The sequence below is a fragment of the Gorilla gorilla genome, chromosome 1 (assembly GCF_029281585.2).
Source record: "Gorilla gorilla gorilla isolate KB3781 chromosome 1, NHGRI_mGorGor1-v2.1_pri, whole genome shotgun sequence".
In the NCBI taxonomy this organism is placed as follows: domain Eukaryota; kingdom Metazoa; phylum Chordata; class Mammalia; order Primates; family Hominidae; genus Gorilla; species Gorilla gorilla.
The window spans coordinates 196018529-196035095 of NC_073224.2; the positions used below are offsets into that span (position 1 = coordinate 196018529).

The 16567-nt window shown below is 46.6% G+C and overlaps 1 protein-coding gene across 1 annotated transcript in view; it reads right to left on the minus strand.

Moving 5' to 3' along the window:
- Window positions 1–16567, minus strand: part of ST3GAL3 (ST3 beta-galactoside alpha-2,3-sialyltransferase 3) — a 226552-nt gene that overhangs the window by 6356 nt on the left and 203629 nt on the right. Inside the window, 2 exon segments of the mRNA XM_055346904.2 lie at window positions 3860–4006; window positions 4238–4384. Coding sequence (XP_055202879.2) covers window positions 3860–4006; window positions 4238–4384 — 294 coding nt within the window.

Sequence of the window (16567 nt, forward strand, 5' to 3'; positions counted from 1 at the left end):
CTGTCTCATCACCTTATACTTCCAGCCTGGACTTCTTGCCTCTGACTAATCGCCTTAGCCAAAGATCTGGCTCATCGCCTCTCTCATCACCTCTCTCCTCATTGTCTCAACCAAAGATCTGGTTCAGGAGTTACCATCTCTTGCCCAAAGTGCAGCAACTCCCAACTAGGTTCTGTTCCTGCCTCGCCCCCTCTCCTTCATTCTGCAGCCACAGTGATCCACTACATGCTAATGTAAGGCCTCAAACTCACCCATGGCTCCCTATTGCCTTCTAAATAAAGTGCAAACTCCTTCCGTGGCACAGAAAGCCCATTGCGATTTGGCCATCGCCCATGTCTATGGCTCTCACCCTCTGCATACAACTTTACATAAAGTTTACATAAAAAGCATTTGTAAAAGACCAAAGATATAAGTAAACATAGAAGCCAGGAGGCTGATAAAAGCTGTGAGGGCAATCTGAAGTGGGTGCTGGCTGTGGACAAAGCAGCAAGAAGGCACGTGAAGCGTGGCAGGGATGGAAGACTTTCGGGGCCACGGTGATGGTGAGGCAGTTCTAGAACTGTCCCAGACCCACAATGAGCTTCTCACTCCTGAACCCTATCCGAGACAACAGGAGGCCCAGCTGGAAGGCTGTTTCTACCTTCCTATGAGATTTCCAAGTGCCTTATATATCCTTGAAATAACTCCCAATCACTTGAGGTAGTTGGAATAAACCTGCTGTAGACTGAATGTTTATGTCCTCCCCATGAATTCATATACTGAAACCTAACCCCCAATGTAATGGAATTTGGAGGTGGGAGCCTTTGGGGAGGTGATCAGGTCATGAGGGCAGAGCTCTCATGAATGGGATTAGTGCCCTGATAAGACTCAGGGCCAGGTGCAGTGACTCATGCCTATAATCCCAGCACTTTGAGAGGCCAAGGCAGGAGGATCGTTTGAGGCCAGGAGTTCAAGACCAGCTTGGGCAACATAGCAAAATCTCATCTCTACAAAAAATAAAAAAAATTAGCCAGGTTTGATGGCACACACCTGCAGTCTGCTACTAGGGAGGCTGAGGTGGGAGGATCACTTGAGCCCAGGGGTTTATGGCTGCAGTGAGCTATCATCACACCACTGCACTCCAGCTTGGGCAACAGAGTGAAACCCTATCTCAAAAAGAAAAGAGAGAGACTCAGGAGAGCTGCCTTGCCTCTTCCATCATATGAGGAAAGCAAGAAGACAGCTGTCTATGAACCACCTCTCTGGTGGGTCCTGACCAGATACTGAATCTTCCCGCACCTTGATCTTGCACTTCCCAGCCTCCAGGACTGTGGGATATGAATTTCTGTTGTTTAAAAGCCACCCAGACTATGGCATTCTGTTATAGCAGTCTGAAGGGGCTAAGAACCAAAAAAGCCTGATACAATATAGATGGTACCTGAAGTCATGGACAGGGATGTAAATCTCCTAGAGAACATGCAGAGTGAGAAGAGAAGGCTGTCTGAGATGGAGCCTTGGCTAGTGCTTTTTTTTTTTTTTTTTGAGACAGGGTCTTACTGTCACCCAGGCTGGAGTGCAGTGGCACAATCATGGCTCACTGCAGCCTTGACTTCCTGAGCTCAAGTGATCCTCCCACCTCAGTCTCCCAAGCAGCAGGGACTACATGCGCACACCAGCGCTCCCAGACAACTTTTCCAATTTTTCTTATGTTTTTTTTGAGACGGAGTCTTGCTCTGTCACCCAGGCTAGAGTGCAGTGGTGTGATCTCGGTTCACTGCAAGCTCCACCTCCTGGGTTCACGCCATTCTCCTTCCTCAGCTGGGACTACAGGCACCTGCCACCATGCCCGGCTAATTTTTTGTATTTTTAGTAGAGATGCGGTTTCACCGTGTTAGCCAGGATGGTCTCGATCTTCTGACCTTGTGATCCACCCACCTCGGCCTCCCAAAGTGCTGGGATTACAGGCATGAGCCACCATGCCTGGCCTTTTTTTTCTTTTTCTTTTTTGAGACAGTCTTGCTCTGTCGCCCAGGCTGGAGTGCAGTGGCATGATCTCGGCTCACTGCAACCTCTACCTCCCAGGTTCAAGCAATTCTCCTGTCTCAGTCTCCCGAGTAGCTGGGACTACAGTTGTCCACCACCACGTCCGGCTAATTTTTGTATTTTTAGTACAGACAGGGCTTCATCATATTGGCCAGGCTGGTCTCAAACTCCTGACCTTAGGTGATCCACCCACCTCGGCCTCCCAAAGTGCGGGGATTATAGGCGTGAGCCACCATGCCCTGCCTCCTATTTTTCTTTTTTGAGACGGAGTCTCATTTTGTTGCCCAGGCTGGAGTGCAGTGGTGTGATCTTGGCTCACTGCAACCTCTGCCTCCTGGATTCAAGTGATTCTTCTGCCTCAGCCTCCTGAGTTGATGGGATCACAGGTGCCCATGACCACGCCTGGCTAATTTTTGTATTTTTAGTAGAGACAGGGTTTCCCCATATTGGCCAGGCTGGTCTTGAACTCCTGACCTCGGGGGATCCGCCCACCTTGGCCTCCCAAAGTGCTGGGATTACCGGCATGAGCCACCACGCCCAGCCAATTTTTCCTATTTTTAGTAGAGATGGGGTTTCACCATGTTGCCCAGGCTGCTCTCAAACTCCTGGGCTCAAGCAATACCCCTGCCTTGGCCTCCCAAAGTGCTGGGATTATAGGCATGAGCCACTGTGCCCAGCTATGATGAATTTTAAGGTGTAGATCAGAATCGATGATGCTGAGAAAGAGAATGTGAGAGAATGGTGAGTGAAATAAGAGGAATGTTGGAAATTACTGACTCAGAAGTTCAAAGAAGAAGGAGTGGCCAACACAAAAAGTGTTTCTGAGAGATCAGGAAAGATGACGTTGTGTCCACTGGAATTGGCCACCTTGAGGTGGTGACCTTGATGGGAGCTGGGTCAGGTGTGAGGGGAGCCAGGCTGCAAGGGGTGAAGGGCCAAGTGGGAGTACAGTGAGAGCCCGACAGATCAGAGTCCCTCCCCTCTGTGGCTTCAGTTTCTTCACTGGAAGAGGGAGGAGCTTTTGGGGCATGGAAGGCTCTGGAATAGTGGAGGGGGATGATGGAGAAGGATAGATAAGAAGACTGATAAGCAGGAATGAGGGCTGAGACCAGAGCCCCCAGACTTACAGAAACAGGAATCTGCACAGATGGGAGGTTCCCTCCAACAACCTCCCATCACCCAGATGTAGCAGCAGAGAAGCTGTTGAAGCACTGGCCCAAGATTTCCAGGTTTCAGGCTGGGATCAGTGGAAGGCTGGTGGTCAAAGCAGAAGTGTGGCAAGCGGGGTTCAGAAGGGTTCAGATTTTCCACATGGGGTCTTGGCTAGGGAGGGAGAAATGCCAGAAAAGGCTGGCTGACAGGCTGGAGACCTGTAATGTACCCTACATACAGATGCTTGGGAAGCAATTCTGGGTATGAAGAGCTGCAGTGCTTGGCTGTGGGGAAGGGTGGAAGAGATATGGAGAAGTCCTGAGACCCAGAGGCAGTGTTCAGTTGTGGGTTTTTTGAGGGAAAATAGCGTCCTCTGGGGGAAGGCAGGAACTGCAGTAGAGAGGATGGCTGAGCTGGTACTAGACTAGTGTTCCTGGCTGGGGAATGCAGCGAGGGGGAGGGAGGTGAAGGACCAGGGCACGGAGAGTCCCTTGGAAGGAAAGTTCAGGGAGAAGGCCCTAGGTTCAGTGGGAGGCTGTGGAGAGGGCACGTAGGATGCTTGGTGTCAGGACCTTCTGGGAAGTTCTGGGCAGCCAGACCAGCCACTGGCTCCTCCCTTTACTACTCATTTATGCACCTCCCCCTCATCCCCACCCAGGGATTGCCCCCACACCCAGCCCCGAACCTCTTTGATGGCTGCCATGCGAACGGTCTCATAGTAGTGCAGGGGTGCGTTGGGTGTGCTCATGTCATAGCCAAATCCTGCGACTGCCACCTCGTCACAGCCGTGTAGTGCCATGGTCACTGCCACACTGCCAAGGGTAGGGATGTTCTAGAAGACGGGGGCAGGGGTGAGAGAAGGCATGCAGAGTTCAGCTGGAGGGCTGGGACAGCTGAGACTTCAGCCAAGCTCCCTAGAGCTAGCCTCCATGCCCAAGGACTGAGCCCTCTTCCCCAGAAAGCTGTTTTGCAGAAGCACTACCCCACCCACCACCCACCCTTCCTTCCAAGGCACTTCTGACCCAGCTTTCCTCCTCCCTCTCCCAGGGCCCAGATATCTCACCCCCCGGCCCATGAGGCCATTGTTGAAGGGCAGGCCAATGAGGGTGAAGGCGGCCTCCTGGATGAAATATGGGTTGAGGATTCGAATCTCAGGGGGCTCCTTGGGCACTCGAGTGGCCACAGATTTCCAGAAGCCATCCGATGCACTCTGTGGACACAGCAAAAGCGGGCCTCAACGAGGCACACAGCAAGGGATGAGCCTAGGGGAGTGGCAGGGACCCCAAGTAGGGACAGTGAGGCGGGAGCATGACGTGTTTAATGGGGAACCCAGGGCCTGTGGTGTAGGAAGCCCATCTGTGTTTGGGGAAATGGAGTGTGTGACAGGGAGAAGGGGAATGATGGTGAAGAGAGCGTGTGGTGGGGCTCCAGTGTGTAACAGAGGAGGATACGAAGGGAGTCGTTGGGCAGGCACAGGATGTGGGATGCTGTGGGTGTGCTGCTGTGGCCTGAGGGGGCTCCTGGGCCAATGAGAAGACCCAGCAGTGCAGCTGCCCTGCCTCCCTATCTGCAGCAGCTGAGGGGCTGGGAGGAGCCTGCCCTCGCTCCTGTCTGCCCTCCTGTGCTCCCACTTCCCTTACTCTTGCACTTCCCTTGTCTCTCCTGGCTCTCTCCATCGACTGTTCTAGAGTGGACCTGAAAAATGGAGACAGAGCATGAGCAAGTAGAGTATAGCAGACCAACACTGCTGTTGACTAGAGTTGGGTGACTAGGCAACAAGCTCTCCAAGCCTGTTTCTTTAACCATAAAACGGGATCATTCTTACCGGAGGGTCTCTGCACTGTACTAGAAAGGCATCACCTCTGAAATCCGACATCCCAGTGTCCATTCTGGGGCACAGCTTCCCCTGCTTTCAAGTCTCTCTCTTCCTCCCTCTCCACAACACAGAGGCCTTTAGCTCCCCAGCCCTTACTGTTCAGTGCGTCCACCCCTCCTTGTCTAGACCCTGATGTATATTACATCAGCTACTCTCTTGTGAGCTCCTCCAGTACTCTGCCCCTTGTCCTTCTATTGCCCTAGTCTAGGGAAATCCCGAACTTGGGATCGACCCATACATCCTCTTTTTCTACCTTTACAACTGGGCTCCTGAGCACTGCTGGAGGTCACAAACCAACCCTGCAGACTGGAGGCACTGCCAAACCACGGGCTCCAACCGAACTGTTATTTGCATAGAAAACCTAAAAGAATCAGCCGGGCGCAGTGGCTCATGCATGTAATCCCAGCACTTTGGGAGGCCAAGGCGGGTGGATCACCTGAGGTCAGGAGTTCAAGACCAGCCTGGCCAACATGGCAAAACTCCATCTCTACTAAAAATACAAAAAATTAGCCAGGCACGGTGTCAGTTGCCTGTAATCTCAGCTACTTGGGAGGCTGAGGCAGGAGAATTGCTTGAACCCGGGAGGTGGAGGTTGCAGTGAGCCAACATTGCACCGCTGCACTCCAGCCTGGGCGACAGAGCGAGACTTTGTATCAAAAAAAAAAAAAAAAAAAAAAAAAAAAGAAAGGAAAGAAAAGAAAGAAAACCTAAAAGAATCAACTAAACTTAGAATGGATAAAATAATTTACTGCAGCAATAGGAAACAGTCATCAGATATAACAAAAAGATCTTATTTGCAATCGTAACAAAAAAGTCAAGTATTGAGCAATAAACATAAGAAATATGTGAGAACTATAGGAGGAAAACTATAACCTTTTACTGATATAAAGAGATGACTTAAAAAATAGGAAAGACAAAATCATATTCCTGGATGGGAAGGCTCCAATGCCAGCTCCTCCCAGATTAATGTACAGGTTTAACATAATTCTAAGAAAAAAACTCAGTAGGATGTTTTGAGATTTATCAAATGGATTCTAAAAACCCATCCAAAAGATTTATCAGGTAAACATAACACCCTCAAATTAAAAACTAGGTATTACAGTATATTATGGGTTTGCACTTATTACAACAATGATATATATATATGATTCAAAACCAAGATCAGTGAAACAGGGTCGCCTAGAAGCAGTTCAACACAGGTATAGGTTATGGGAACAAATGAGATTGGAAAATTTTCCATTTGGGAAGAAGATCCATTTACTTTCTCTCCTCACGCCACATACAAAATAAGTAAATGTGTAAAAAACAAAAAAAGGGAAATCTAGGCTGGGCGTGGTGGCTCATGCCTGTAATCCTAGCCCTTTGGGAGGCTGAGGCAGGTGGATTGCTTGAGCCCAGGAGTTCAAGAACAGCTTGGGCAACGTGGAGAAACCCTGTCTCTATAGAAAATACAAAAATGAGCAGAGCATGGTGGCGTGTGCCTGTAGTCTCACACCATCGGAGGCTGAGGTGGGAGGACTGCCGGAGCCCTGGAGGCGGCAGCTACAGTGAGTCATCATCACGCCACTGCACACTCCAGCCTGGGTGACAGAGTGAGACCCTGTCTTAAAAAAAAAAAAAAAAAAAGAGAAAGAAAAAAATTTAGATGTCTATTTTATCACTTAATTATCTATACATTAATGCAATGGAAGAAATAAAGAAAAAGACATGTTTTGACTGACACGTTTTGACTTCATAAACATTTTTAAGTGCTTTGGCACATCAAAAATATACGCAAAATAAGGCTGGGCGCGGTGGTTCACGCCTGTAATCCCAGCACTTTGGGAGGCCGAGGGGCAGATCACTTGAGGTCAGGAGTTCAAGACCAGCCTGGCCAACACGGTGAAACCCCGTTTCTACCAAAAAATACAAAAATTAGCCAGGTGTGGTGGTGTACACCTGTAGTCCCAGCTACTTGGGGAGGCTGAGGTGGCAGGATCGCTTGAACCTGGGGACAGAGGTCGCAGTGGGCCGAGATGGCACCACTGTACTCCAGCGTGAATGACAGAGTGAGACTCTGTTTAAAAAATACATACTATATAATATATATTATATATAATATATAATAATATATATTATATATAATATATAATAATATATATTATATATAATATATAATAATATATATTATATATAATATATAATATATATAATATATAATAATATATATTATATATTATATATAATTATATAATAATATATATTATATATAATTATATATAATTATATATTATATATAATAATATATTATTATATATTATATATATGCAAGATAGTATAGAGAGGGAAACAAAAAAGTGGTAAAAATTTTGTCACAAATAGTAAGAAATGCATATTTTAAAAACTCATGAAGAATCAATGAGGCCTCATAAAAATGGGTAAAGCACATAAACAAAAGGTTAATAAGCATGGAAAAATTTAACTCACTAATGACAAAGAAATGCACATTAAACTAACAAGTTATTTTTTTTTAACCATTAAAATCTGTGTATGTGTATATTTGTGTATCTATATCTTGGTGCTAGTGGTAGTCTGCTGAGGGAAAATTCTCCTGGACTGCTATAGGAGTAAATTTGGCACAGCCTTTCTAAAAACAATCTATGTGTCAAAGGCCTCAAAGCTGTTTATATCTTATGACCTCAAAATTTTCCTTCTAAAAATAATCAAAATGAAGACCTTTGTAAAAAGCTCTTTATTACAGTATTACTTACAAAGTGAAAAAACAGAAAAAAATCCAAAAGTTTACAACAGAGGTTTCACTAAATGATACATTTGTGTAAAAGAATGTCACAGTTATCAAAATGATATCTTTTAAGAATTTTGGGCCAGGTGTGGTGGCTGGCTCATGCCTGTAATCCCAGCACTTTGGCAGGCTGAGGTGAGAGGATTACCTGAGCCCAGGAATTCAATACCAGCCTGGGCAATATAGTGAGACAATGTCTTTACAAGAAATAGAATAATTAGCTGGGCATGAGGCTGTGGTCCCAGCCACTCGGGAGGCTGAGGTGGAAGAATCACTCGAGTTCAGGAATTCTAGGCTGCAGTGAGCCATGATCGAGCCACTGCACTCTAGTCTGGGCGAAAGAGAAAGGCCCTGTCTCAAAAAAAAAGGAATTTTGTCTTATGGATGTACCATAATGTATGTAACCAACACTGTTGTTGGATATCTAAATTGTTTCTAGTTTTCCCAGACCTCTTCCTTCTTGTTCCCTATCCTCTACTGTCCATCCAGTCTTCCAAACCAGCAACCTGGGAACTGACTTGAGATTCTCCTACACCTTTCCAGTCCATCTTACCTTGTGCTGCTGGTCATCAAGTTTGAGTCTATCTGCTTAGAACCGTACAGATCCATCCCTTGATCCCAAACCTACTGCCACCACTTCCAGGGCAGGTCTTATCATCTTTCATCTGGACTATTCTAATGACTGGCCATTTACAGTGTCTGTCTTTTTGACTGCTGAACACCCCAAAGCCCAGTAGAGTAACTGAAACATAAAACTGAAACATAAATGGTACACAATACATAATTGTACAATTCTATTCACTTATTCAGCGAGCATTAATGAGTGCCTACGATGGGCTGCCTGTGTCTCCCAAACCACTCCAGGCTAGGGTCCAGTGGCATGATCTCAGCTCACTGCAACCTCCATCTCCCGGGTTCAAGCAATTCTCCTGCCTCAGCCTCCTGAGTAGCTGGGATTACAGGTGCCTGCCACCATGCCCAGCTAATTTTTGTATTTTTAGTAGAGATGGGGTTTCACCATGTTGGCCAGGCTGGTCTCCAACTCCTGACCTCAGATGACCCACCCACCTCGGCCTCCCAAAGTGCTAGGATTACAGGCGTGAGCCACTGCGCCCAGCCTCTCAAACCACTTTCTCTCTGCCAGAATGATTTTCCATGTACAAATCAGATCACCACTGCCTAAAGAAGAGCTGAGCCTTTTAGCCAGTAACCCATCTGTCTCTCATTTCAGTCTCAGTCCATCTGAAGCCCCCACTTGCTAATTCATGCCTCACACTTTTGCTGATGCTGCTCCTTGTCTCTAACATCCTTCCCACCTCTATCCACATGACCCATCCATTTTCTAAGACTCAGCAGCTGCCTCTCCTTCATGTCTTTCCTCACCCCCTCCACCCCAAGGCGGAACTGACATCTGACCTTCAAGAGGTGGTAAAATATGGAGTTCAGATCCTTGGTCCTAGGATTTAACTTCAGATCTGCTCACTCACCATGTGCAGATCCTGGGCAAGGAATGTACCATTTCCTTGTGGATAAACCAGGGACATCATGCGTATTTAGCTTACAAGCTATTGTAAGAATTAAATGAGCCAATCCAGGCTGAGTGCACACTAGCCCCATAGGGCAGGGACTCACATCTGATTCACCTCTGTAGCCCAAGGCGTGGCACAGCACAGACAGCAAAGAGGCATCAGTGACGGTTACTAAAGGAGACCTGACCTCCACCCAGGGCGCCCAGTGACCAGCAGCTCTTCAGCGTCTTCCGCTGCTGCTCCTTTGGTGGATTGTCTCTGTTCCAGCCACTCCCTCCTCATGGCTCCCACCTCTGTGGCAACATCTCTTTCTCTGGCAAACTGTCTGTCCTCCAAAGGTCAGTTCAAAAAAAGGAACCTTGGGGCAAACTTCTGTTTCAGCCCCAGTCAGGCTGAGCAAGCCGACCCCAGTTTTTCCTGCTCCTGTCTCCAGAAGTGGGGTGTGCGTAAGGGAGGTAAAGGGAGGGATGGTGGGAGACAGTAGGAAATGGACGGGTGGAGAAATGGCCAAGACCTTAGGCACAGCTGAGGGGAAGCCCCTCTTGGGTGGGCCAGATGTGGACTGACAGGAACAGCAGGTGCCAGCCTGTGCCAAGCACAGCGCAGCACAGCCCCTGTCCCTTCTCCAGGCCCAGCAGGCCCCAACAGCTTCCCACATGGGGTTCCTGCCTGTGCCTGCCCTGCACACACCAAAGAGGAGGGAGAAAGCACAGGGGCTGCTCGGGAAGAACAGGGAGAACCAGGATTGGGCACAGCTGGGGGCATGTGTGAGGAGGCTCCAGGCTGGTTTCACGACTGTTACTTTATTATCTCTTTAACTTTCACCCACTTCACAGGTACAGGTCCCAAGATGAAACGATATGACACGACACGTTCAAGGTCAAGCAGCCTGCAAGTGGCTGCAAGTGGATTCAAACCCAAGTGTCCTGCTCCAAAACGGCATTCTTTCCACCACACCATTTGTATCATCGCTGCAGTTCCTGCCTCTGAAGTCTGAGGGGTTAGGGGTCAAAGATAAAGGAGACCTCCCCTGTCTCCTCTAAGAGCACTAAGGGAGCTCCCAGGAGTCTCTCTGGTGCCCATGTCCCATTTTCCATAGGGGACTAAGGCCCAGAATGGTGAGGGGACTTGTCAGGGTACACACACAGCTGGTGAGAATCTGAGCTGCGTTTGACTTCACAACCTGTTTTTCTGCACATGAGATGCCCTCTCTGAAACAATCCCTCTTGGTCTGTTCCATATGCTAAAAGTCCCGGATTTAATCACCATCTCAAATGGCAGGAAATTCGCTTATTAACTCAACCCCCTTGGCGATCTGATGGGGAGGGGAAAGCTGCCACCTCTCTTCTCATCTTTACTCTTTCCTGGGAGGAGAAATGCCTGATGGGACTGCTTAGATTTGAGGATACTGAGTGTGTCACGATTACTGGTGTGAGGTGAAAATTCAGCCCTTCCTGAGTTGCTGCCTCTGCGTGGCGGTGGGTGAGCTGGGCAGGGCCTCCTCCTTGGAGCAGGCCACCTCTGCCTCTGCCCTTCGTGGCTCACTGCGCTGAGGTCTTACTGCCCTAGGTTCTTACTTGGCCAGCAGCGGCTGAGAGTCATGTTGGGACCCTGGGGAAGGAGCCCTGTTTTAGGTCACAATCCCAGGGAGCCCTGCACTGGAGAACTGGGAGCCCGACACAGCGACAGTCCAGCGCTCCTTTTATTCTTTCTCATCTGCCACTGTCCTGGTGTAGTTTCCTCAGAGATTTCAGGGAAAGGAGAAACAGTAAGACCAAGATATGGTTTGGGCATTTCCGTGTTTCCCCAGCCACAAAAACATCAAGTACCAACAAAACCTCAGCCTGTTTCCTAAAAAAAAAAGCTGTAACTCCTCTTCTCAGAAAAACGTACACAGGCACATACACAGAACATCTGTGTACCACTGCAGAGGCTTTGGGAGTGTGAAAAACAGAGGCTCAATCCCAGCTCCACATCTCTGTGACCCAGGGCACATTGTGTCCTCTCTTTAAGCCTCAAGTTCCTTGTGCATACAATAGGGCTGAGAAGACCTACTTCCCACATAGCTGTAAGGATTAGAGATGCTGTGCGTTTTACAGCATCTGGCACGGGGTCTGGTATACAGCAAGCTCAATAAATCTTACTTATTATGATTATAGTGAGTGTCACAGAGGCCAGGAGAGTGAAGCGGAGGGTGTGGTCAGCAACATCAGCCACCGGAGAGGCCAGAACACATTCACATATCCACACCTGCACACGTGCATGCATTTGAATGGGAGAGCCAGCCTTTCCCCCTGGCTCCCCGTGGGGAGGTCTGCCTGCTGCTGGAGACGCTGCCAGCACACAGTCCTATTCCACAAGGCCTGTGCCTGCAAGTGTCCACATCTGGCCCAAGGCTTCTCACATCTCATTTCCCCAATCCACAGGACACAACAGAGGCCTATAAAGCCAGCCAGTGCTGCTGGCCCGGCACGGTCCAGCTTCTCCTCAAGGCCAGCTGTGGGCTGCATTCCTTGTCGAATCCCTCCTCCTTCAGGAATGTCCCTGCCTCAGTCAAGTCTGGACCCAGCTCCCCTGTGTGAAGCTGCCAGACTCCTGCTGATGCAACCTGTTCTGCTCTTGTCAGAACATCCAGGAGCAATGGGGAAAACATCTGGGAAGAAAGCACTTTCCCCACCAGGCTCCTGAGAGAATGTTTCCTGGTGTGCTCACAGGTCTGGGAATAGAGATTAACCATGGTAGGCTTTCACAGCAAGAGTAGGCAGATGTGTCCACGCCTATGCTCCCTGCTGCTACTGCCTTAGGACGGACCACCAACTCTCCTGGGGTGACTCTAACAGCCATCAGCTCTCTCTGACTCCCTCTTGCTTTCCCTTCAGTTTATTCACATCCCTGCACAAATCTGATCTCGACATTCTCAGGCTTAAAATCTTCAGTGGCTTTCCACTGCCCACTGCAACAGCTTGTGTTGACAATTAAGAGTGCAGGTCTGATTGTGAACCCTCACACCCCCAACTACTCTAACTCTGTACCCCTAAGCAAGTTCTTTACCCTTCTAAGTCTCATTATCCTCTCCTATAAAATAAGGGCAGTAATACTAGCTCTCCTTTATAGTGTTTTTGTGTTATGACAGTTTAAAGTCATGCACATAATATGTTTGGCACAAAGTCAGCTCTTGTTAGCTTCTGCTATTATTGGTCCTCAGGATAAGGTCCAGGCTCCTTGATGAGACTTTGGCTTTTAAGACCCTTCACCATCTGTCCCCTGCTCACCTAGCCTCATCTCCAGCCACTGCCACCATATCCATGTAGGTCCAACCCCTAACATTGTTGGGCCAAGGACAAAATTACAAATGGATGTATTACACACATATCACATGTCTAAAATTTAATTCTAAATATCTGAAAGTTATGAGGCAAGCTATCAAGCTGTTAAATATATTCTAGCACCGTGCGAGGCTGAGATGGGCAGATCACTTGAACTGACGAGTTTGAGACCAGCCTGGGCAATATGGTGAAAACCCGTCTCTACAAAAAAATACAAAAATTAGCCAGTCATGGTGGGGTGCACCTGTAGCCCCCAGCTACTTGGGAGGCTGAGGTGGGAGGATGGCAGGCCCCAGAAGGCAGAGGCTGCAGTGAGCCAAGATCGCACCACTGCACTCCAGCCTGGGTGACATAACCAGACCTGTCTAAAAAAAAAAAAAAATCTATATCTATATCTATAGATATCTATAGCTACAGATATATCTATATCTATATCTATAGATATCTATAGCTACAGATATATCTATATCTATAGATATCTATAGCTACAGATATATCTATATCTGTAGATATCTATAGCTACAGATTATATCTATAGATATCTATAGCTACAGATATATCTATATCTATAGATATCTATAGCTACAGATATATCTATATCTATATCTATAGATATCTATAGCTACAGATATATCTATAGATATCTATAGCTACAGATATATCTATAGATATCTATAGTTACAGATATATCTATAGATATCTATAGCTACAGACATATCTATAGATATCTATAGCTACAGATATATCTATAGCTAGATATATCTATAGATATCTATAGCTACAGATATATCTATAGCTACAGATATATCTATAGATATCTATAGCTACAGATATATCTATAGATATCTATAGCTACAGATATATCTATAGATATCTATAGCTACAGATATATCTATAGATATCTATAGCTACAGATATATCTATAGATATCTATAGCTACAGATATATCTATAGATATCTATAGCTACAGATATATCTATAGCTATAGATATCTATAGATACAGATATATCTATATCTATAGATATCTATAGCTACAGATATATCTATAGATATCTATAGCTACAGATATATCTATAGATATCTATAGCTACAGATATATCTATAGCTATAGATATCTATAGCTACAGATATATCTATAGCTATAGATATCTATAGCTACAGATATATCTATATCTATAGATATCTATAGCTATAGATATATCTATATCTATATATATCCTTCCTTGAAAAATGTCCTAGAAGGACAGGTTTGAATTTGGAATCCTGACCCTGGAGATCTGTTGTGCTGGACCATGGTGGTCTGGCCCACCTCCCACCCTGGTCCCATCCCATACCATAAGAAGTCTTGTGCAAAACCCCATCTCTACAAAAAAAAAAAAAAAGAAAAAGAAATATTAGTCAGGTGTGGTAGTGCACACCTATAGCCCCAGTTACTAGGGAGACTGAGGTGGGAGGATTACCAGAGCCCAGGGAGGTCAAGGCTGCAATGAGCTGAGATCGTGCCAGTACACTCCAGCCTGGGCAACGGAGTAAGACCCTGTCTCAAAAAAAAAAAAAAAAAAAAAAAAAAAAGAAGTCTGTGCATGTGTGTAGACTCCTCCTCACTCCACACATCCAAGCTCTGCTCACAGCCTCTGCAAATACCCTCCTTGGGCTTAGGGTACGCACAGAGAGTTACATTCTGCCCTCAAGAAGATGGAAGTGGACTTGGACTTCTCACTTTTAGGGCAAGAAATTCTGAGGTCTCCATTACCTGATAGTGGTCTCTCAAGGCAGATGGACCTGGGGTGGGCACATCCCTCTTGGCTCTGCATATTCCTCTTCACTCCACGGCAAAGGCTGTGGCCAGAGAAGGACCACAGTGGGGCCCAGGGCAGATGCCTCTCTCAGGTCAAAGGGCAGTACCATGCCCATGCCACACCCCGGTTATACTGAATTATTTTTAATTCACTAAATACACCATGCTCTTTGCCAATGTTGTTCTCTATGCCCAAAACATGCAGGTTCATCTGTATCCTGAAGGCCAAGAAACAAGGTGGCAGGACCCTCCTGATCAGGTGGCATCTGTACCCTTGGGCCCAGGCCCTGTTGCTCTCGCTGACACTCTCACTCCTTATTGTGGTCTGGGATTCTGCCCAGTGGGCAGGCAATATTTCTTGTGCCCATTCTCACTTCTCAGAAGGTGACTGTCATTGCAGATGAGCACAGTGTGTCACTGTTGTCCTGTGCATTGTCCTACTAGTTCTTATAGCAGAATAACAGGTAGCTATGCAGGGAAGCTTTCATGATTTCCATTTTATAGATGAGGAAAATGAAACTCAAAGATGTGAATTGTGGCAGAAGATGAGATTTGTCTTCAGTTCCTAACACTGAGGCCAGTGCTTTACCTGCCAATCCTGCCTGCACTGAAGGTTTGGGGATAGCAGCTGTGCTGGCTGGTCCAGGTGCCCACACCCTCGGCAGGACTGCTGTGCTACTGCTTTATACTCCATCATGTAGTGAGACCATAACTCACATAAAAAAACCCCTTAGGTAATATTTGGGTTTGGCTATTATAAACAACACTACAAAATATAAAGTAACACTACAATAAAAATCTTTGTGCACAGACTTTTCCTTCCTCTGGGTGATGGCTCTCGGTACCAAGTTCCATTTCCTTTCCAAAAAACTGGTCCCTATTTGTACTCCGACCAGTAGCCTTTGATACAACTGTCACTGCACTCTTGGCAGCATCATGTAGGATAATTTAACACATTATTTGAAAACATGGTAGGTGATAAATGGCACCCTGTTTCCTTCACATTAATTTCTCTGACTGCTAGGAAGGTTAAACATATTTCTGTTGTTTACTAGTTATCTTTCTTTCTGTGTGATCTGTTCAGTTTCCTGTCCATTATCTGCTGGGATTCTAATGGCTTTCTTGTTAACTCTCATAATAACCCTTTGCCTGCCGTATGTTCTAAATATGTTTTTCAAAGTTGTGCGGCAGTCTTTTTTGTGTTAACTTGAAATTCTAATATGTTATCAAATTTGATTTCTTCTAGCACTTGTGTCTTGAAAGTTCTTTCCCTCCACGGATTTGATTTCTATCCTTACTTTAAAACTCCCTTTGGTTGTATTTTTATATTTCGCTTTTTAGTCCGTTTGGAATTTGTTTTGATGTGTGCTATGAGGAGAGAGTCAGAAAACTTTTTGAAAGCTATATTTGGAAAAAAGCGATGAACAAAAAGAAGAGCCGGCTTGGGGCGGTCCGTGTGATGCCAACAGGCAACTGAAAGGCAGAGCGCCAGGGACTGTTCAGTTCTCATTTCTTTATCAAGGAGAATGATCTTGGAACTGCATAAAGAAGATCAAACATGGCTAAGAGGAAAGAGATGCCCTGGAGAGGCAAGAAGAGAGCAAAAGGATGCAAGGGTCTGAACCTAAAAGAAAGACCTTCCAGGGCAATGAAAGGAGGTAGCCTAGTTGAGAGGAAAGAGCCTGACTGAGAGGCAGGAGTTTGGAGTTAGAATCCTGACTCTCCTCAAAGGTACTGTTGCACTCTGGGCCTCAGTTTCCACATCTGCTTATTTACTTACGTATACCAACTATGCCTCAAACACTGCTGGAGGTGATGGGCTTACAGAGATCAACAAGACAGCTGCTGCCCTCCTGAGGCTTATAAGAAGAGGAGCATCTCATACATCCATGGGTAGGGAAACAGGTAGAACATAGAGGCGTGAAATAGGATCCATAGGTCCATATAGCCAGAGTGGAGAGTACATGGCGGGTGCTAAAGAGTGGCAAGGGCTGGGCGCAGTGGCTCACACCTGTAATTCCAGCACTTTGGGAGGCTGAGGCAGGCAGATCACCTGAGGTCAGGAGTTTGAGAGCAGCCTG